This window comes from Myripristis murdjan, chromosome 6, assembly GCF_902150065.1.
Source record: "Myripristis murdjan chromosome 6, fMyrMur1.1, whole genome shotgun sequence".
Classification (NCBI taxonomy): domain Eukaryota; kingdom Metazoa; phylum Chordata; class Actinopteri; order Holocentriformes; family Holocentridae; genus Myripristis; species Myripristis murdjan.
Window position 1 is genome coordinate 27,582,632 of NC_043985.1, and position 22,579 is coordinate 27,605,210.

The window sequence follows — 22,579 nt, forward strand, 5'->3', positions numbered from 1 at the left end:
GTGACACTTGTATGAAGCTGTGAATATTTTCATAGATCCTGGTGAGATTTTGCTTGATTTAACATCAACAACTGTCTGTTACTTTAATTTTCAAAATCGGACACTTGCCATAGTATTTGTAACGCCCATACACCACAAGAAAAACAAAAATGCATTCAAATAAAGACATGTTTTACTTCCTCAATGCACTACACACAAAATGATAGGACTCTTATGCCATCTTGTGACAGCAGAGAAGAAATTAAGACTTCCAGTCAATGTGCATGACGTAGGGTTGTTTCATCAACTGCACAGCCTGCCATCTTTACCGCTATGACTCTTTATTTTTTTTTTTAGAGGCAACCTCTTTCATTTTGTGCACTTTCATAAAATAAAAAGAATGACACAAAACAGACAAAATAAAATATACACTGAAAAAATACACAATGTACTAATACTAAATGGGTAAAATAAGGGCTATGATAGATTGATGAATTTCAAAAATGTAAAAAAAAAAAAAAAAAAAAGAAAAAAGAAAAGAAAAAAAAAGAAAAAGAAAAAGAAAAAAGAAAAGTAAAGTAAAAAGTATAGGCTACACAAACCAAAACACACTTTAATTCTGAACTCTGATCATCATCATCATCATCATCATCTATTCTTATTCGGTCATCACTATACAAACTCGTAGTGTTTTAGATGATCATACTTACAGTTGCATATACAGTTCTAGTATAAAGAGATGAAAGTTATGACAGGCCTGGGCACCTTTAGGCAAATGTACAAACTACATATGGGTGTGTGTTTGGCCTTTGTGTTTTTCATTAGTGCATCATTAATGCATGAGTGTTTATTATAGATCGTTGTGTTGTAAGTTTATAACCAACACAATAGGCTACTTCTAGTCACCAAACTGGCTTGATATAAAGACACACCCCTAATTATCGTTTCCCTTTTCAGTTTCGTTTCTGCTGAAGTAGAGATTGAGGCAAGCGGCAGCGGATGGTGCTTATGATTTTTCATCAGGATGAGCTCGACCGTTTCCAGGTTTGTTGTGAAGAAGCTGTGTGAAAACGGAGGGTCTCTGGACTACCAGCGCCTCCACGATGAGATCAAACAGCACTTCACAGTGGCGGAGTCGGTTTTCCACGGCGTCCTCCGTGACGACGACAGGATCGCCATTCAAGAAGGCAGTCAGAAAGCGTTGAGAAATCACATCGTCAGCCCGGACAGTCTGATCGTGGCCAAGACCCCCCTGCGCCTCTGCCAGAGACTCCCCAAGGAGTGTCCTGGGTGCGACAAGTTACACCTGTGCAGGTATTTGGTTTGCGGCAGCTGCAGATATGGGTAAGTTGATTCGGGTTGTGTCTTTTTTTCCTATCTCATTTGATCTCCTCCTCGACTTCCTATACTACCGGTAACACCCAGCTGTGTGTGGACTCCTGTCATATTGATTGTTTGTCATTTAATCTGCAAAAATCTGTGTGTCAGATTGAGCTGAGAGAGCCTGAGGAGCCCAGCAGCTGTCAGTGAGGTCTACGCTGGTGGCTGCTGACTCCTTCACCTTCTAGCAGCGACGCCAGAGAGTAAAACTAAACTGAGCTCAGTTCAGTGGGAAAGTTGGCAGCTCTTTTCATATCCAAATCATGTTGGCCTTGATCTTTATTCCTGAGCCCTTTCAGCCGCAGGCAGGAGGAGGAGTGTTTACTGGAGACTATCCAGGGAGGAATCCAAACAAGTTGTTTTTGTTCTCAGTCTCCTGAAGGCTTGTCCTCTCATCACAGATTAATCATTTAACCTGTTACAGGTCCAGTGAATGTGTGATTGCATCTTAGTTGTTATATGAAGGCAAGACTAAGGCAGTCTGGTGTTTCAGAATCATTAACATGGCCAGTCTACATTTTTGGAACAGATTGGGAAGACTATTAGATGGGAAACAATTAAAAATATATATTAAAACAGTCTTTGCCAAAATGAAGATTCCTCTAAAGTAGGCCTTTGTGCAGTTACCCCAGTTAGGCATTTTGACAGATCTGTTGGACTTCCGACTTGAGCCTGGCAGAAGAATTTTTGCTTTTGTTTTAGTAGGTACATTTTAATTGAAGTGTTTGACCACAAGATGGCAGCAATTTACACTGCACTGCCAGTAAGTGACTTTGATCAATAATTTTAAAAAAGTACTGAGTGCTGTATCAGAGGGTATCTCAGCTGTCAAGTCGATATTGTGCTGTCTTCCAGATTCTGCTCTTATTGCTGAAGACAATGCTGACAAACACACAAAGAGGATGAGAGGAAATGTACATGCCGATAAATGAACAGGGTGTAAGGTGAAGGACTCAGCAGCTTCCAACATAAACCCAAATAGAAGTTGCTGCTGAATTTTATTATCATTTGCATAATACAATAAAATTATGCATATGGTGCATGCATGCAAAATGTTACATGTCAAGCCCTGTCAGCTTTTTATTGGTTTTATTATTATTGCCAATATACAATAGCAATAATGTCAAAAAGGGTCAAAATGCATACTTGCAAACCTCTGAAATAAAGATTGTGTGTGTGTGTGTGTGTGTGTGTGTGTGTGTGTGTGTGTGTGTGTGTGTGTGTGTGTGCGTGTGCGCGCGTGCTTGTTTCAGCTTCACACATGAGCGGTTGTGCAGCCCCCGACAAAGCTTCATTCACAAAATATGTCCCAAAAATACTATGCAAATTGTTTCTTGCATGTGCAGAAAATAATAAGTCATGTAATAATAAAGTTGTTTGATTTGTTTTTACGCATTCAGATATTTCAGTATTGTTTCATCAAGTATTTTAGACAGAGTCACACTTTGATATTTCTTAATGCTCACGCCTCTCTTTATTGCAGCAATATTACAGGATATCTGTTTAAAAAGGGCTTTTGTTGTAAAATCCTGGCCCAGAATATTCCTCTGCCCACTCCTCCCCTCCAGTGTTAAACCCCGGCTCTCTCCCCTTCAATTCACCTCCTCAACTCTTCAGATTCATTCAAAGCATCTTTGAAACCTCTCATACTGCAGATAAACATCCAAATTTCAAATCAGCAACGCTAGTGTCTCTGTAGCTGTATTCGGCACTGCAGCAACAGAAAAAGTTCATTCAAAGCAGCTTACCTTGTGGCTGAATGTCCACAGCTTCACCTCAAGAGCACTGTCGGAGTGAAATGTATCCCTCATTTCTATACCCTTTTTTTTTTTTTCACTTTAACTTTCAGTTTTGTGCAAGCGATCAACCATGAACCTGGAAGCAGGACTGACTCAGTGTGTTTACCACTTTGCAGGCAGAGTTTGAGCTCCCCACACGCTCTAGTGGTTAGAAAAATACTTATTGCAGCTTGTGTCTAATTTGCTGTCATACTGTACACGTTTGCTCTCCACACTTCACTGCTGTTGACAAAGAAACAAAAATGGCCTGACAATACTTAAACAGTATCTCTATTAAATAGGCTAACTCAATACAATAAAATCTCACATGTTGGTTTTGTCTTTATTTTCAGAGACAAATGCAAAAATTCCCACTGTTTGACCTCTCCATGCAACATAGCCCTGTTGATGAGGTTTGGTCTTCAAGAACTGACTGAGAAGCAGCTGTTCCAGTTGTTACTGCAGAACGATCCCTATCTGCTCCCTGAGGTACACTGCACTAAACAGAGAGGGGGGGTCTGAGATCTGTTGGAATTGCATAAGTTTAATGAGCTGAAGAAAAAAGCTGTGCAACAACAGTACAAAAACATTATTGTTTTGGTTTTGAACTGGAGAGCAACTGTCTTTGCTCTTCCTATCTCATTTATGGTTGCAAAATTCACTATTATGTTTCTGCAGTAGAGGACGCCGAAGGTCCTCTACTTTTCCTCTGTTTTTTGCAACAGCCAAAGAACGGTCACAGTTTGGTTAGGTTGAGGCACCAAAACTAATTGGTTAATTTTAGGAAAAGATCACGGTTTGAGTTAAAAGTTAAAGTAAACAGTTAAGGTTACTTTTTTTTTTTTTTTTTTTGTCTAAGGGCTTTGCACGGAAAACAAAGAGTCTCCCGAGTGAAAGTCCTGTATTTTGTTGATCCATCCCCCACCCCGACCTTTTCTCTAAGCAGACTGTGTTGCTCTTTAAACTACACCACCTGACTTCCTCCTTTACACCACAAACGAAGGGCTGTGACAAGAAAAACTAGGTGCTAGAAATGCAGTCCTGAAACTGCAGCCCCTACCACAGCAACATGGCACTCGAAATTTTTGATTCAGGGAGAGCTGGTGTTCCATATAGCCAAAATCAAGGAGTGTGTCTTTAATGCATGCAGGCATGTATTACTTAGTCAATCAGATCTCATGCATTTTCTTTGTCTTGTGATTGCATGGCATTCCTGCTCTCTCCCTGCCTACAGATTTGCTCACATTACAACAAGGGCAATGGTGAGCATGGCTCCTGTACCTACAAAACCTCTTGTACCAACCTTCACCTCTGCCAGCACTTTGTCCAGGGTGACTGCAAGTTTGGGCCTGCGTGTAAGAGGGCCCATAATATCAGTGGTCAAAACTTGAAGATCCTCAGTGGCAGAGGAATCAGCCGTGACAACCTTGGAATCATCAACAAGATCTACAGAAATCGGTTTATCATCTTGGGTCAGCAGGAGAGACAGGCTCTTGCGGCTCCTGGTACAGTATGGAGTAAGGAATTTTATAGAGAAATCTGGAACTGTTTGTGTTACCTGAGCAGAGCAGTAGCCTACACAGTACATTGCATCTGCGTGTGTGTGTGTGTGTGTCTGCCTTGCAGCACCCCCAGTGCCGACGGAGCGCACTCGCCATCCTTCCAAAGGTTCCACTAGACCTGCTGATGCCACCAATCCCATCAGTGAGGCAGACAGGAATGAAATCTGCCTCTACTTCATTCGCAGATCCTGCAGCTTCAGAGGTGACATTGCATAGCTGGATAGTGTACATTTAGCTGTGAAGAGGGAGCAAAAAAAAAAAAAAAAAAGAAAAAAAAAAAGAAACCGAGTGTTTGTTTGGCACTGTCTAGATGGGTCTACACTATTTTTGTATGTTTATGTGTTTGGTTTCTTGCAGAGAAGTGTGTGCGTGTCCATTACCACCTCCCTTACAGGTGGCAGGTTTTAGAGAGTGATGGCGTGACCTGGAAGGATTTGCCCAACATGGAGGACATTGAGGAGGCTTACTGTGACCCACGAAAAAACACAAACTGTACCGATCAATCGACCCTTACTCCACTGGCTTTAACATTTCTGTCGCTACAACCAAGGTGGATAACAACATTAAGACTACAGATGTTTAGTCCTTGGAGCTATATTTGCAAAGGCATTTAAAAATGAATTGTACCCTAGGAGAAACAATTTTTAAAGCATCAGTGTCTCTGTATCCCATTGGTGTAAGTCATTAGGAATACCTGCTCCCTTGATGGGAATCGTTGATTTTGACTGTTTTGCTGCTTATTTTCAGCCCTGCATCCCAGTCCGTCAACTTCGTGACAATGACATATGGAGGGCGTCCAGTTCGACGTCTGTCCACCGCCTCCTCTGGCTCTAAACCCCCTCACATCATGTTTACTACACAGTGGCTGTGGTACTGGAAGGATGAGAATGAGAAATGGGTGGAGTATGGGAATCAGGTTAGTTAAGAAGATTAAGGCACATTGAGCATCTATGTGTCATGTTTCTTCAGTAATGAGCAGATACAAATCTCAGTTCTGGGCTAATTAGATTGTTCCTGTTTTAACTATTGGCAAATGTTACACTAACTTGGATTGTTCTGGCTCTTTTAATTTTCTCTGTAGGGTGGTGGTGTGACACCTGCCTCTATCACCTCTGAAACTCTGGAGAATGTTTATCTGGAAGAGAGACAGACAGAAATTGCTTTTGGTGCTGGCAAACAAAAGTATATTCTGTATTTCAAAAGCACACCGGGATCTCAGCTGATGTATCAGCAAAATATACAATACCAAACCAGAAGAGAGGTGAGAAGGAGACCTCGCTTTGTCTCTGCGCAGGAAGTGGAGAACAAGCTGAAAGGGTATTTTTATTTCCTTTTATGGACGATTAGTTGCAAATTAAAAAAGGTGTCTTTGATCTCTCTACTATGTCTCAATCGACCCAACCACTCAGTTGGTGTGTTCATGTCTCCTCAGTGGCACATCATCAGACAGCTCTGGATCCACCATGGCAGAGGCTGTCCCAGCTCACTGGGACAAGAGCCCCATGCTTGATCTCTCATACAGGGTATCTATACAACATGTACTTTGGGTTGGAAATTTACTAGTCTATAAGACTAATACAAGTCCAGTTGCCTATGATTCATTTTTTGCCCAAAGAGAACGATGACCTGGATAAATGAGAATATCCATAGACATGTTACTAGTCTATGTTTGTCCTCCAGTGCATTGAATCTATATTTATATCCAGTACCTATTTATCTCCACTGTGCTGTGTCTTTCAGCTGGTTCCTCTGTCCAAGTCTATGAAGGACTACATTATGATTGAGAAGTTATTTAAGAGCACCATGACCCAGAGTACCATTACCAGCATCGAGAGGATCCAGAGCCCCTCACTGTGGCAACTCTTTCAATGGTAATACAAATGGCAGGCAACAAGGGCTGCAAGGGCTTTCCAGGTCACAATCTTTCCTTCATGCAAAAATCCTTGGCTCTGGGAAAATCACATGAATGCATGTGCTATACAACGGGGATTTTCAAACCCCAAGTCGACTTTCATTAAGTTCTGGTCCCCCATTTGAAGAGGTTTTTCTCCCTTGACCTTGATATGAACAGATATTTGGGTTTTAAGCATCAAGTTCTTTAGATGTAATAATTGAACACTGACAAATTAATGATAAAAAAAAAAATATGGTAATTAAATGGTGAGATTAAAACAAAATGTTAAAATCATGCTTATTTTTGTTTAATAATTTCTAGTGAATTCTGTTATAGTGAACAACTTTTAAGTTCCTGTGGAGCCTCTGGAGGCCCCTCGTGAACCTTGAGGGCTCCCCAGACCCAAAAAGTACTGGACAAATTTATAGCATAAAACTTGGTGGGAAGTTTGGTTATGGGCCAACAAAGAATTGATCAACTTGTTGGGCCAATCAGCCTCAAAGGGATATGACAATGGGTGGGGCTTATCTAGGCTTGTAGTTTCCACGATACCCAGTGGGATGATTGGTCATTGATCAAGGTGGCACTGACCACCTTTCCACACTAATTGGCAGAAAGGGGCCTGTCCTTACACAACAGCATTTCCTTAAGAAGCAGGGATTTGCACAAACACAGCCATCGTTTCCAAATGCAAAGACATAACATCACAAATCCCGGTGGAGAGGTTTTTCATGGGTCAAGGTGATGGGTTTGTCATGGTGGAGAGGTTTGTCATGGGTCACATTCTTTTGGCCACTGACTGACCAAAAGAAATGCATCCTAGGATAACAGCATTGTTAAAAAGGGAATGGTCTTAGCACAATCAGGGCCATAACTTTCAATTGTGACCCTGGCAGTGGTTTGTGCTCTATTGGGTGTCTTTTTATGATATGCTCTTTGCAATGATATGGTGCATTTAAAGTTAATCATGACTTTTTTTACTTACACTGTATTCAGGCAGAAGGACAAGATGAAGAAAAAGAATGGAGGGAAACCTGTGAATGAGCAGTACTTGTTCCATGGGACGGATGAGTCCTTGATTGAGGCCATTTGTGAACAAAACTTTGACTGGAGAGTCTGTGGTGTCCATGGCACAGCCTACGGCAAAGGTATATGCATATGGTTGATCATTCCAGCTGTATAATAGTCCAAATATTGACATGAATTTTCCTCTGCACAAGTACTGTTCTGTGTGTGTGCTGGGTCTGAGGATGGTCTAGTACAGTGCAGCACAAGACTAACAGCATCCTTTGTTTGGCATCAAACTAATGCAGTGTAAAAATCATTCAATATTTCTTCTTTCTTCTTGTGTAGGGAGCTACTTTGCCCGAGATGCCTCCTACTCAGACAAATATGCCAGGGCCAAAGGCTGTGTGAACAAGATAATGTTTGTTGCTCTGGTCCTGGTTGGGGAGTCCACCAGGGGAAGCGGCAGCTATGTCCGACCTCCCGCAAAAGGAGCCAACAGTGACTTGTACGACAGCTGTGTTGATTCTGTGAGCAACCCCAGCATCTTTGTCATCTTTGACAAACTCCAGATTTATCCAGAGTACATCATCCGCTACTCATGAAACCTGATGCTGCTGTACCATTAGTACTGTGATGATGTTATTCAAGTATAAAAATGTTCTTGTATGATGGCTTTTACTTTGGGTGCTGGATTTTGATTGGAGGGGTGTGGTCTGTTGTTCTGTAGCTTTGTGCGAAGTCTCCTTTGGAATATAATGGAATTTCACCCTAAAATGAATGTGTGCACCAGTCGCAATGAATTAATACAGGTATGGTTAGATTAGAAATTTAACATTCCAGTATACAGTGTAATTGTGCTATTGTTGATATGGGTTGTTTGTCATCATGATGTATCCTGATGGATTTATCATGCTTGAAAAAGCTGTTGTTTTCTGCCTGTTTTGGCATTGCAGAACCTGCAGATATTGACAAAAATGGCCCAAATCTTTGGCAGTCCTGATGATTGGTGTCTTAAGGGTAACTAAAGGCTTTAGATCTGCTTTGAAATCCAGTGGTTATCATGAAATAAACATATTGATTGCCACTGAAGTACGCATTCTTGAAATTTCTTATTTTCATCGTGCGTACATGGACACAGGTAAGATGTCATCATCACAACACTTTTCAACACTTCTTTAATACACACATTGCATATGACATTTGAAACAATTTGCTCTCATTAAACTGGCAATTTTTTTGCACTGTGCCCAGTCAACTGAAATATACATTATATTTCAGAGAAACACTGAAATTAATCAACATTATATACTGTACAGTACAATACATACCATGAAGATTAATAGAGAACCCATGTACTACAATATAAACACTCACCACATTCATTTTGCATTCATGCATTCATTTTTTTTTACATTCTGTGAGCTCACTGTGAGTTTAACCAGTTGATCATTTAAGGGACATCAACCAACCAGCACAAAACACCAAAAAATGATTACCTGCCTACAGTGAAATCAAACCACTTGTTGCATCATCAGTGAATGATAAAAGTAACATTTAACTATACAATCCTTTTTCATTCTGGAGTCCAGCAGCATAGTAGCCTGTTCAGCACCACAGCAACAAAATGATCAATAACTAACATGACAGCATTAGAAACCTTTCTTCCTTAAACCATGTCTATTCTTATGTCCCCAGTTCACTATGGGGATGAATGGGCTGTGCACTCCACAGCCTGATTAAAAATTGTAATTTTGGTCACCAAAAGAGCCATAGAGAAAGCTCAAGTACCCTTAAAATATGGAACTGCTGGACTGTTTGTCTTGTATCTTCCTTTCATCTTGATTTATCTACCATCTAAGATGAGCCGAGAGCTTCTAATCATCCGGTGGAGGAATCACTTGTCTCTTCTTGTGAGTTTCACAATGACGCCACCTTTGGGTGCCAGAGTGCTCACAGATGTCAGCTCAAGAGGAATCTGTACCATGGAAAAGAGCAGCATGTTTGAAATAAACCCCTTCTAAACATGGTCATCTCTTTTGTTGCACCATAGTCAACAATCGATTATGCAAATAGATGGCAGTTGGCTACTGAATTGTTATTATTACATGATCAGTTCACCTGAAAACTGAATATTTCATCCTTCTCAGTTATAAAAAACTCAGTGATACAATATTTTTTACACCGACTCTAGAGAAAAAGGAAATGTACTACCTTGGCAGGAATCTCATTTTTCCACAATTAAAAATCCTTTATTGTCAGAAATCCAAGAACCACTCAGGATGAGCACATAATACAAAATGTTTAGCTTTTGGGTGAAGTATTGCCAACCCACCTTGGTCTCTGAGCAGGTCACAATGTTGAACCTGCGGAACAACTGCACAAGTGCCATCTTCATCTCCAGCTGGGCAAGCCTCATTCCCACACAGTTACGCGGGCCGGCCCCAAATGGCAGGTAGACGAACGGATGCCGGTTGGCCTTGGCCTCGGGCGTGAACCTTGGGATCAATCAGAGGTTTTATTTCAGCATGAATTAAAAGCAGTGGAGGGTGAGCAGTCACTTTCTCAGTGTACAAACTGAACTAGTCTGCGCGTTTTAGATTTGGAGACTTTCTGACCATGGAAATGAAAAATTATGCTATGTTTATAATACAGTAACACACAGGCTGTTTGATTACAATACAGGGATTTTGATACCATTGTGGATTTAATGATGTAAGAACAATGAAAAAGAAACTGAAAATTTCTAGGTGGCATATGACAGGCTTATAATTTGTGAACAAGTACAGTTGAACAATCTACTAGACTTAGATAAAGTTGTGTTTTTTCTTACCGATGGTAGAGACAGCCTCTTACCTCTCAGGGATGAACTTCTCAGGCTCTGGCCAGTGTTCTGGATCATAGTGTAGGAAGGCTGCTGACATATCCACTCGTGCTCCTTTAGGGAGAACCTGGCCGTTCACCACGCACTCCTTTTCAACCATTCGGGCAAACCTGTGTGGCACAAATTAACAGTGGAGAAAAAAAAAAAGATCCTGCATGCTCTTTATACATCCATACATTTTCCCTTTTTTCCTTCCTACAAAAAATTATAATTAACTCACTATGATTTCTTGTTCAACAGGACTATGTGCATGCCATCAGTCAGTATGATAATAATCACTGTGAAAGAGAGGGAACTGCACTATGCACCAATGTCTTAGGATGCCACATGAAAAAATATCTGAAAAAAAAAAATGCATCATGAACTTGTTTACTGTACCTGAATCCAGGTGGGTAGAGTCGTAATGTTTCAGATATAACCATGTCTAAATACTTCAGCTCCTGGACATTAAAGTAATCTGGTGACTCCTACAAAAAGAGGGGAAAAGCCATTGTATGAGTGTACCAGTAAAATTGTACTGATATCAACAAAGCTGCCATTAAAGCCATATGTTGCAGTACCCCACTCTGCCTGTAGAGAGCAGCGCTCTACCATGTTATTCATGTATGAGTATTAATCTACAATAAAATTCTGAACAACTTGATGCAAGGCAGGGTGCAATCTGCAATTTGGGAAAAATACAAAGTACAAAATACCTGATGAGCAGGTTGGCACCTTGCAATGCAGTGCAAAGGGCTTTGAGTGGTTGGAGGACTAGAGAGGCACCACATGAATGCATTACATTTAGCATTTACCTCTTTAATAAAGACTGGAACAGGTCATATGCCCCTATATCACCATCCCAGTGCACACATTTGGACAAATTCAGCTTCCAGGACCACTTAAATAGCACATCTGGATCCTGATTTAGGGTGGATTTTCTCACTGCATGTGCGTTCTTGTATACTTTCACAGCAGCAACTTCACGACCCCTTTATAATAAGTCTGAGTCTGAGGCCTCATTTACACCTCACATTAACATGCATTTTGCGTTATCTAGATTAACATCCACACACAGATGGTGTAAATGTAAATAAAAAAAATATGTAACACACTCACATGTCTGCTGTAGAATTGGTCCACCTCGTCCTGTAATTTGCGCTGACATTCAGGGTGGGTCGCCAGCAGGTAGCAGATGAAGGCCAACGTGTTGCTGGTGGTTTCATAGCCTGCCAGCAGGAAGATAAAAGCCTGGCCCACAATTTCATCATCTGTGATTGTTCGCTTCTGTGAAGATTTGGCGGATGACGCCTGTGGCTGATGATAGTCATTGTCCTGCTCTGAGGCTGACTGGTCTGTTTGTTGGTGTGTGTGACCGACCTCATCGGCGTTGTTCACCATGTCAAATTGATCCAGAGACACACACTCATTGCTGCTTCGCGCATCCATCATCAGCTGGAGGAAGTCTCGACGTCTCTACACGCACAAAGAAAAAAAAGAGAAATAATTTAATCTTCAGTGTCAGAAATGTCTTTTGAATTCAGTGGTTTAGAATAAGCACGGCAATCTCAAATGTGTGCAGTGCACAGGCTTTCTTCTGGTACTAATCTCTTTCCATATTCTATCCTTGATATTGTCAGAAAAAATGAAATTATCTCTTCAGTTATTGGATTGTACAAAGAATGAGTGGGTTTTGTGATACAAAATGCTAAATTCATTTTACTCAACAGTTTTTAGTGATTGCTGCAGTGCTAGTGAGGGATAAATGTAGAGTAGATCTATGGTAGGGGATTCTATGTTGTCTACTCTTAAAAAGGTGTTTGTTTTTTACATGAATTCACAGTTGGGCATGACTGATTGTTATGATGCTCAAGAGATTCAGTAACACCTGTTCAGGGGGCTGCTCATCTCTCTCCTTGATCATCTTCTTAATGCAGCTGATGAAGAAATTGTCCGACTCTGACTGTGATTTGCTGAGACTCAGCAGAGGAACCTTCAGGAAAGGAAAAGCAACTGGAGACACAAACCGTCTTTATGTTAGTCTCACCTGAATCTAAAACAAACCTTCTGTCAGAATTGCATGACACAGTGGATCCAGTGTGCAATGGTATCAACACGGTACAATAACTAAATGTGCTTTTTTGTTACATTTAAAGGATAATTTCACTTTTTTGCATCTCCCTTTTTGATTTAACATCCAGTGTGAAATTACATGGCAACTTCAGGTACTTCTGTGATGCTTCTCTAGGTCAAGGTGGGTCATACACTACAGAGCAGCATAGCATGGTATTCCTATGTAAACAAGGCTCATGTAATTACAGAAAGGCAGAACTGACCGACAAGGAGCAAAAGGGGCTGGAAGAAACTTAAGCTGAAGAAGGTCTTGGCATGACGAACAAAAGGGTCATCTGGGTTGTTCTGAGAATCCAGCTGGGTCCCGAAGGCCACAGTGGCAATAGCATCAATGGTGTAGCAACTAAAACACCTGTAAACCATTTACACACAGCCAGTCAATACAGCAGCAAATCTATGCTGAACAGACATGAGTCACCAGCACTGACCACAGCGGGAAGGGCAACAGCAAGTATTTTAGAGGCCATGTAACCATTTATTTAACTTTGCATCTTTGTTCATGGTGGGGAAAAAATGCAAAATTATGAACACATATGTATGGACATGGCTTTGAAAGATGCTAGAGATGTTCCAAAACAAACAGCAACATTACCTTACAGATGTAAAAAGGAGAGAACAGAGTCTAAGATTCATTTATATTAAATGACAAAAGACATATTACTACTTAACAAGAATAGTAATAATAATACTGAGACTAATCATGGTAGGACTGATCATAGCAGGACTGGAGAACAACAACCACAACAATAGTAATTCTTATTTTAAGTCTTATTATTTTTATCCACTCTCACCTGTGCAGGTCAAAGGCCTCTCCTGTCTTGGCATATGCATCCAAGTTGTTCATCAGGGTACCAGTGCTTGTGTTGATGAGGGGAACCATCTATGCACAGACAAAAGACAAACACACAGTGAGAATTGCACTGACTGATGACATTTACTCAGAATGGATAATACTTTCATGCAACTCCGACGCAGCTCCGAGCGCTCAGCCAGGCGGGCTACGAAGTAACCCCATGCCTGCCTTCCCCTCTCTGCAGCCTTGACTGTGTGTGTGGAGGTGAGCCCAGGTGGACCCAGTTGCTAGAGCTCCACTTCCCAGATATTCTCTCCTCTTCTGGTGCTTTCTGCAGGTATTTCTGCCTCTGGACCCGTAGAGATTATGATCGCAAGCCACCTGCTGCCCCCATGATGCTGCTCAACACCATCAATTACTATTCTAACTATTATTAGTCCTATCATTATTATTGTTATTATATGCAGTACTGCTATGATCAGGCCTACTTTGACTAGTGTTAGTATTACTATTACTATTCTTGTTATGTATTTATTATTATTATTGTTATTATCACCTTTAATGTGACTATACATATGTGAAACTTGCATTGTACTATGTTCTGCATTGTTCTCTCTCTCTCTTTCTCTCTCTCTCTCTCTCTCACTCTCATGTGTACTGAGGTAGGTGATGAGAGAAAGTGAGAAGTGAAAGAGGGCAGAAAGGAAGCAGAAGTTATTCTCACCTCTTTCATCTTGGCAGTGCTGAATGATGGAGTGAGGATGCTGCGGACTCTCTTCCACCGTTCATCCCTAAGCATCAGCAGGCTGTCAATCATGGGCTTGGTGGAAATGGCCATAGCCTGCGTAGGGGGGCAAGAGAGAATGGGCACAAACATCATCTGTGATTAATACATGACTTTTTTTTCCCAAGAGAAGTTGAACAGAGTTTCATAACACCTCCATATAGCAGAATTCAGAAGTCTCAGAGACACCTACCTACCTCATTTAAAAATGAACTTTTTTTCAACATGATAACAAAATTCCCACTATTTTACAAATATTTTATGGAGAGCATCCTTTGTTATTGTATTGTATGCTGATATGGACGTTCCAAAATCACTCACAAGAGCTGATTCGCTGATTAATGCAACACTGAATCACAGAGTTCTGTTTTGCATGTGTGTGTGGGTTTGTGTGTGCGTGAATGTGTGTGTACTTTATCAAATCTGTTGTTGAAGCAGCTGAACTCCTTGACCGCCACTTGTTTGATCATGTCAGGGTCTGCTATCACCACCACAGGATTCCTGCCCAAATAGTATCTGAGACACAGCAAAAAGGGGCATCAGGGCAGCATCCACAAAGACATGCCTGCACATTAGGATCTGACCAGAATGGGTTTAGGGTATCTGTGTTAAAGCTATATAGCAAATACTGAATGATCAAAAATAGACATGAATAGAAACATGCATGCATAGACAATAAATAAGATTTTTATTTATATTTATTTATATAATCATTGATTTTAATGACAAAATATTGCCCCACAGTTGTCTGGCATAAGGTATTCATCTCATAACACATTGCAGGAGTAATTAAATTAGTAAGGTACAGTTTGGACCATTGTGTTTAACTGAATATTAAGGCAGAAGATTGTCATTTACTTACCCACACACTCTGCCATACTTCTTTATAAGATCATTATAAGGCTCGTAAAAACCCTGAAAATAAAGTTTAAAAGCAACTTTAGGAAGAAGTTTAAAGTTAAATGTGAGTCTTTAATGAACAAATCTAATGAAGTGCACTAATATGTCACCTCAGGGGTAACATGCCTGTGTGTGTAAGTGAGTGTGTGGTTTTGACACAAGTTAAACATTTTGTTATAGACAAAACACTGTAGAGAGCTGGAGGAAAATCTTTACAAGTTGCATGGAAGCTGTTCAGCAGATGTGAGAGATGATATCAGACAAATCTTACCTGGCGAAACATGAACATGTTGCCAAAGAATGGTAAGGGCTTGGGATGTTTGACTCCACATTGAGAGAGGACTGAAAATGGAAAGACTGAATACCTGGGAGGGAGAGAATGACAGAGCAGAGATGAATCGGTAAATAAAAACCCGTAGAGTAAAGTGTTCCAACAGAGATTACCGCATCTAATGTCCTGAATGCACCACCAAGGCGGCACACAAAGGCAACATTATCACCCGTCTGTAGTTTTACCCCTTGGATATTTCTCCCTTGATTCTTTTTTTCCATGTCAGATTTAAACAATAGGAGTGTTTCCCTCACATATTAAGGCATTTCAGAGTTTAATGACTTATTTCAGAGCTGCTTATCATCCCCACTTGGTTGGAGGCGGTTGCTGGTAGGTGAGTAGATCAACTTACAAGGTGTTTTAAAGTTCAGTCATGTATTTTTTTTTTTTTTTTTTTTTTTTTTTAACATTTCATCAGAATGTATTTTGACTGTTGGATAATAAAGTGTTTCAGGACTGTTAATAGTTTGTCTCCCACCAGCATCCATTGGCTGCTCTTGCCTTGGGACTATTTTCATTGTTTGCTTTTTTTTTTTTCTCGGTTTATTCCGCCCTGCCAAGTGAGCTGGTAAAAGCAAAAAGACACAGGGACCGCCGTGGGGATTGGCTAGTTTTCTTAGCTTGTTTGTTTGTTTGTTTGTTTTGTAACTAACCTGTCCTTGCTTCCCCCACAGACAGCCAGCCAGGGGCCGAATTTAATTAAGGTGTAATTTAGGTGTGTGTGTTTAGCTGTAATTTTGTTGATTGATCACCCTGTGTAAACTTTGGAATTTGTTAACTCACCTAATGAGCAAGACTCTAATGATTGCAGTGTGCCCTGGTTTGTTTCTTAAAACTCAGTCCCTGTCCTGTTATTCTTAGGTGGGAGGTTAACTGTGAGGAAATTACGGTGGGCGAACTGAAATTGTCAGGATGAACTTACATCGGGACCTCCTTGTCATTTGTCATGCAAGTGGCTTGCAGTGGGTGCCACATGACTTTATTCAATCAGCTCACAGTGTTGGAAAATGCATGTTTTATTAAACATATATATGATGTGACTGACCTGAACTACTACTCTCTATATCCAGGCTGCAGTATAGAGCCCATAAGTGGCACTGCAGGCTCCCAACATGTCTTACTATAATTTGGCCAGTGTGTTAATGTAGGCAACTTTATCTATTTTTGATATTAAAAAGAACTGCTAACACTCAAATTTGAAATCCTTGATGTAGCAGCCGGAGTTCATGACTTTAAACAAAATCAGAGTCAATCAAAATCAAAGAAAATATATGTTGAGTATATGTCATGTGAGGAAAATAAAATTAGAAATACAGTTTTGCTACTGGTGGATTAGTTATGTGAACTTATGTGTGATGTGTATGAATCATGCAGTTGTATTGTAAAGTAGTGACTCACCAGCAGAGAAGAGCCAGAAAGATGAGGAAGAGGCTGAGTGACACTGAACTCCCACTGGCCTCCACATGAAACATCTGCATGAGGTCAGCTACGGCCTCCATGATGGACAAAACACCTCGCAGTCCTCTACTACCACCAGAAAATAAATAAATAAATAAATAAAAAATAAAAAATACGGAGCTGAGGAACCAAACGTAATGAAACTGTGTAGCCGACTAAACCTGATTCACAATTACGACCAGATGAGATTAAAGGTGCAGCCACATGGGTGCAGTAATAGATAATGATGTTAGTGCCCATTCTCTGGTCCCACTATGCAGAAAAAAAAATGCTGTTTTGGTGCTGCAGAAAATGCCTGAATCATACACTGTCATAATTTTTTGAGCAGGGAAAAAATGCAGCACTGTATTTTTTTCCCCAGTAACCAGATAATCCAAGTCCTACGAATAAGACTTTCTTTATGCTGTGTATCATCCCGTGCAAATGAATTATTAGCATTATTATTATTACCACTCTTATTATTACTGTAACAACAATATTAGTAAAAAAAAAAAAAAATAGACAAATAAACAAATACATGATGACAAGGATCGCTTCTCTAAATATCACAGCAGAACTTAAAATACACCACCAAAAATCCTCAGAATCGTAGGAGATACTAAGAAGAAGAAGAAGAAGAAGAAGAAGAAGAAGAAGAAGAAGAAGAAGAGTGGTGATGATGATGATGTACTAATAAAATACACTATAAAATATCATACGGTAAAATAAAATATTTTTTGTTCTGCTGTTCTTAGCCTACCTCGTCACTTGCAGCTGATTCACACAGACACACACACACACATGGATCAAGACAGCACGAAGTGAAACACACTTCAGGTCGCCGCTTCCAAATAAACCCCCCTGTCGACAAACGTTTGTTTTGTTTGGCAAACTATTTTTGTGACGTGTTTGGCTGTAAACGAAGTGAGAATGAAGGCGTGGTATATAATTAATTCGTAACCTTGTGTTTCAAAAAAAAAAAAAAAAAAAAAAAGCAAGCGTAAGACTGGTCGACGAATGTGCAACTGAGAAATCCTATTTGAAAACTAAGATAATCTGGATAGAAAGAAAAATTAAATTTATATATTAGCTATATTCCTGGTTTGGAGCAGTTTGATGACATTAACTGTGGGATGGGCAGGTGTGTCTCAGTTTGATCCCCAGCCCACGTTTTCGTGGCTCCTGCAGTGGCCTCCTGGTCACAAATTCACTTCCCTGGTGTTTGTGATGTACCTCAGCTCATTTGCAGTTGACCAAAACTTTGTGTCTATCTTTTTAATCAGTCACATGTAGTGAGATAAAAAAGAGTTAACTTTCATCTTGCCTCTGACCCTCAGCTCTGTAGTTTCTGTCTCACTACACTAAACTCAGGTTTGATCTGACAAAATATTTTATGGTGAATTTGTTCATAGTGATACTCCCACCTACCTCACTGCATTAGGGAGGATATCCATTTTGGATATCTATTTTTGTACATAGCTACATTGTGTTATATGTTTATTATTGTATTTATCATATTTCAGTATTCTATATATACTTCTGTATAATATATTTCTATGAAAATGTGCTATACAGATAATTGGATGCACCATATTTCTACAGTGCAAGGGCATGACTTCATCACTGGCCATGAAACACATTCATCCATGTCTGTAAATGTTGGCTTTTCAGAGTACATTTTTAAAAAGAGTACATTAAAAAAAAATAAATAAATAAAAAATACATTTGACTCTAGAATTCCCAAATGTCCCTGAATGCCTCTTTTGCTCTGCCATTGCTCCAAACACCAAGGCCAGTCACTAGTAATCATCCTACCAACAAGGTTGTTGGTCGGTTTGTTGGTCCCTCCTCCAGCTCCCAGAGGAAGAATCATGCCTTCATCGGAAAGAGAAGGCACAAGTACGCAAGTTTGTTGATTCCAACAAACAAGTATGCAAGTTTGTTGGTTCAGCCCGGGCATCGCAGATTGATCCAGCTGCGATGTCCGGGCCGTCCAACAAACCTTGCTTGTTGGTTCAGCCCGGGCATGGCAGATTGATCCAGCTGCGATGCCCGGGCCGTCCAAAAAGCAAGTGTGCACGTTTGTTGATTCAGCCCGGGCATGGCAGATTGATCCAGCTGCCATGCCCGGGCCGTCCAAAAAGTAAGTGTGCACGTTTGTTGATTCAGCCCGGGCATCGCAGATTGATCCAGCTGCGATGTCCGGGCCGTCCAACAAACCTTGCTTGTTGGTTCAGCCCGGGCATGGCAGATTGATCCAGCTGCGATGCCCGGGCGTCCAACAAACAAGTGTGCAAGTTTGTTGGTTCAGCCCGGGCATCACAGATTGATCCAGCTGTGATGCCCGGGCGTCCAACAAACAAGTGTGCTTGGTCCCTCCTCCAGCTCTTTGTGGGCGAGCCTTCGTTGGAAAAGAGAAAGCACGGGTCCCACACTGATCCAACGAGCTGCGATGCCCGGGTGTGCAACAAACCTGCACAAGTGTTTGGTCCAGTGGTGTAGTCTACGTGATACGCCATATACCCACGTTCACTTTCCCGTTTCCTGTGTGTGTGTGTGTGTGTGTGTGTGTGTGTGTGTGTGTGTGTGTGTGTGTGTGTGTGTGTGTGTGTGTGTGTGTAAACTAGACTACACCACTGGTTTGGTCCCTCCTCCGGCTCTTCACTGGAAAGAGAACACAAGTAGCCTATGCAAGTTTGTTGGTTCAGCCCTGACATACAGCAAGTTCGCAAGTTTGTTGGCTCAGCCAGGTGTTGTGCCAAGGTACGTATCCCCGATAAAAGCTAACCCTAACCCTGACCCTAATCCTAACTCTCTGCGTACCTTGGCACAACACTTGACATGGCAGCGTGTTACAGCTGCGATACCCGGGTGCCAACAAACAAACTAGTGTGCTTAGTCCCTCCTCCAGCTCTTAGTGGGCGAATGTCGCACGGAGCCTTCGTGGGAGAGAAAAAGCACAAGTGCGCAACAAGTGCGCAAGTTTGTTGGTTCAACCCGGCCATTGCAGCTTGATCCAGCTGCGATACCCGGGCGTCCAACAAACCTGCACAGATGTTTGGAGCCTCCTCCAGCTGGTAACCCTATGTCGCACCGAGCCTTCATTGGAGAGAGAACACACAAATTTGCTGGTTCAGTCCGGTCATTGCAGCTTGATTCATCTGCAATAACCGGGCGTCCAACAAATCTGCACAAATGTTCGGTCTCTCCTCCAGCTCTTGATGGGCGTACGTTGCACCGAGCCTTCGTGGGAGAGAGCACAAACATTTGTGGTTCTGTGTGGGACAAAATTCTACACAACAATAGGTGTATATATGACCTCGGCTGGTGACGTCATGTGTCACCCTGTCACGTCAGAGGATTTCAGATTGCTAGCAAATGTGTTGTTTGGTCGATAACGTCACAATGACTTGAGACTGTGATGTCACAATGAGACAGAAAGAGAGAGAGAGAGAGAGTGGCCTATTGCCCTGGGCTACATTCTGTAGGCCAGTAAACCAGGAGCTGGGCTTTGAGTGCACACCTCCCTCTGACGTGTGTGTGTGTGTGTGTGTGTGTGTGTGTGTGTGTGTGTGTGTGTGTGTGTGTGTGTGTGTGTGTGTGTGTGTGTGTTAATTAGTCTTCTAAAGGCGGTGCACAAATATTGAATGTTAAACGTGAAAATAGAGAGGGTCTCGACAATTAGGCTACACAGAGTCCAGTCGGTCAGGCTCTCCGAACAGGAATTCCTCAGGCTGCAGGTCCTGATAGAGACGCATGTCCAAACAGCTTGGAGAACAGCCTGGCAGCAAAATGCTTTTCCAGGGGAAGGAGGAGCAAACCCAGCCGCACAAAATTACACTGTAATGTAAAATAAATGGCCTGTAGAGTTTTGCTGTGTGAGAAACCATGTTTTATTTATTTATTTATAGGTATATTTATGCAAAGATTTTTATAGCACCCAAAAAAACATTATAATGAGGATAACAGTTTCATGTAGCTATATAACACCAACAGTGGTTATCATAACACCGTTAAAACTGTTTCCTCTTCGCTGTTTGTTGACAGTGTTGTTTGATTATATTTGTTTTGGAAATGAACAAACAATTTACATTCAATTTACATAATGGCAGATTTGCATTGTTTGACGTTTTGATCTTTTACTGTGAAACAAACAGTTTGTGTGTGTGTGTGTGTGTGTGTGAGAGAGAGAGAGAGAGCTGCATCGCCACGCACGTGATGTTATATAGACTTAAGGCCGTGTGACACACATTTGACAAATAAACTGCAAAATAAACAAAGTCCCTCAAGGTTTTAGTTTTAGTGTCAGGTTTTTTTTTTTTTTTTTTTTTTTTTTGTCAAGATGATAAATAAATAAATAAAACAAATAAATATAAATAAAATGCAATTTAAGTGCATAATTTCAAAGTTTAAAAAAAAAAAAGTTAATCAACTACAATAGCCTTATTAATACCAGTCACAAGGCCCGGTGTCCTCTGTTATTATATTAAATATTAATGACCCTGCTCTTTATTTCCAGTATCACAGTAAATCATCGCCATTTCCTTCAGATTCTGATATATCAAGTTGCTTGATCGGATTAGGCAATTATGCAACATGTCTATTACAGTGTTCCACACACCCAAAACAAAACCCTGTTATTCAGTGTTACACATGGGCTTAGATTATGGGATGGTTGTTGGCTTGTTGGCTTTTTTTCTTGTAAATTGTAATTGTCACAGCCTCTGCTGTTTTGCCTGCCTGGATGCTGTTGAGCTGCAACCTGATTTTGTAAAGGGATTCCCACCAGACAGAACCGGAGCCGGACACCAGCCCTGGGCATGTCAGAGGGCAACCAGAGGGCGCCGAAGAAGAAAGTGGGGGTAAAAGTGAAACAAATAAATAAATTGGCTCCTTACATTTTAAAGTCTACATTTCATCTCTTAGCAAAAATCAGGTGAGGTGCATTGCCTGCCGGCGCACATCTCCAGTTCCTGTCCGCCACCCTGCCATCACCCCGCCCACAGCCGCGCCGGGTGGGTGCGGCTGCAGCATCCAAAACACGCTCCCACACCGCGACACACCCACAACAAGAAACGGTCAGCCCGCTGAGGTCAAGGCTATAGAGCAGGTGGACCACCGAGGGGAAGGGAGGGAGAAAGTAAGAGGAAGAGCAAGGCGTTTCAGACTAAGGTAAGTGAATATGTTGACTGACACTGCCTGCAAAAGTATATATTTTTTTTTCAACACAGATTTTCAGTCAGCAATAACAAAATCATCGTGACTCCGAGTGCGCTCAGTGGTCGAGCGAGGTAGACTCAGTGCTGGGAGAGAGGGAGAGAGAGAGAGAGAGAGAGAGAGAGAGAGAGAGAGAGAGAGAGAGAGAGAGAGAGAGAGAGACTGGGGGCCTGTGAAGCGCACTTTGTAACTTTATTTTGAAAAGTGTTGCGTAAACAAAGTGATTTATTCTTATTCTTAATGTTGTTGTTGTTATGTCTGTTTTTTCTCATATATTCTGAGGTGTCAAATTGTCAGTTTTTCAAGACTCCCACAACATTACTTTTTGAATTAATGTTATTACTGGCCTGTAACTTTTTTCTTCATCAGTGTGAACCAGTCCAGTCAAATCATTAGATCCACTAACAGTACAAGCATAATTCAGCCTATAGTAGGTGTGTAGGGTGTGTAGGAGAAATTAACTGGTTCATCAGCAGATGGCATGAATATACTGCAGGGAAAGTAAACATGAATCATAACCTGA

The 22,579-nt window shown here is 41.2% G+C and overlaps 2 protein-coding genes across 3 annotated transcripts; one reads left to right on the top strand and one right to left on the bottom strand.

Moving 5' to 3' along the window:
• Nucleotides 1-942: 942 nt before the first annotated feature.
• Nucleotides 943-8,679, top strand: parp12a (poly (ADP-ribose) polymerase family, member 12a). Of its 2 annotated transcripts, none has more exons than XM_030054612.1 (11): nt 943-1,323; nt 3,491-3,626; nt 4,372-4,654; nt 4,764-4,901; nt 5,057-5,249; nt 5,447-5,615; nt 5,781-6,016; nt 6,132-6,222; nt 6,440-6,570; nt 7,590-7,741; nt 7,947-8,679. In XM_030054612.1, exons 1-11 carry the CDS (start codon nt 1,004-1,006, stop codon nt 8,201-8,203), a joined length of 2,106 nt encoding a protein of 701 aa, XP_029910472.1. In that variant the 5' UTR covers nt 943-1,003; the 3' UTR covers nt 8,204-8,679. The 2 variants fall into 2 exon arrangements, with proteins under 2 accessions (XP_029910472.1, XP_029910473.1); XM_030054613.1 differs by having other exon boundaries at nt 4,372-4,642.
• An 816-nt stretch (nt 8,680-9,495) lies between these two features.
• LOC115361058 (thromboxane-A synthase-like) lies at nt 9,496-16,901 on the bottom strand. Its single transcript, XM_030054314.1, has 13 exons — nt 16,801-16,901; nt 15,343-15,436; nt 15,034-15,086; nt 14,585-14,687; nt 14,112-14,228; nt 13,386-13,474; nt 12,798-12,946; nt 12,350-12,474; nt 11,581-11,937; nt 10,861-10,949; nt 10,455-10,592; nt 9,934-10,096; nt 9,496-9,576 (listed from the first exon to the last, which is right to left on the bottom strand). The coding sequence occupies exons 1-13, from the start codon at nt 16,899-16,901 to the stop codon at nt 9,496-9,498; spliced, it is 1,659 nt and encodes a 552-aa protein (XP_029910174.1).
• Between the last annotated feature and the right edge of the window lie 5,678 nt (nt 16,902-22,579).

Excerpts from the sequence above, each read along its gene's own strand:
- parp12a (XM_030054612.1), top strand. The coding sequence starts at position 1,004 with ATGAGCTCGACCGTTTCCAGGTTTGTTGTGAAGAAGCTGTGTGAAAAC. Across the intron at positions 5,616-5,780 it reads GGGTGGAGTATGGGAATCAG|GGTGGTGGTGTGACACCTGC; the intron begins GTTAGTTAAGAA and ends TTTTCTCTGTAG. Across the intron at positions 6,223-6,439 it reads TGCTTGATCTCTCATACAGG|CTGGTTCCTCTGTCCAAGTC; the intron begins GTATCTATACAA and ends TGTGTCTTTCAG.
- LOC115361058 (XM_030054314.1), bottom strand. The coding sequence starts at position 16,901 with ATGGAGGCCGTAGCTGACCTCATGCAGATGTTTCATGTGGAGGCCAGT. Across the intron at positions 15,087-15,342 it reads ACATGTTCATGTTTCGCCAG|GGTTTTTACGAGCCTTATAA; the intron begins GTAAGATTTGTC and ends CTTTATTTTCAG. Across the intron at positions 14,229-14,584 it reads TCAACAACAGATTTGATAAA|GCTATGGCCATTTCCACCAA; the intron begins GTACACACACAT and ends CCCCCTACGCAG.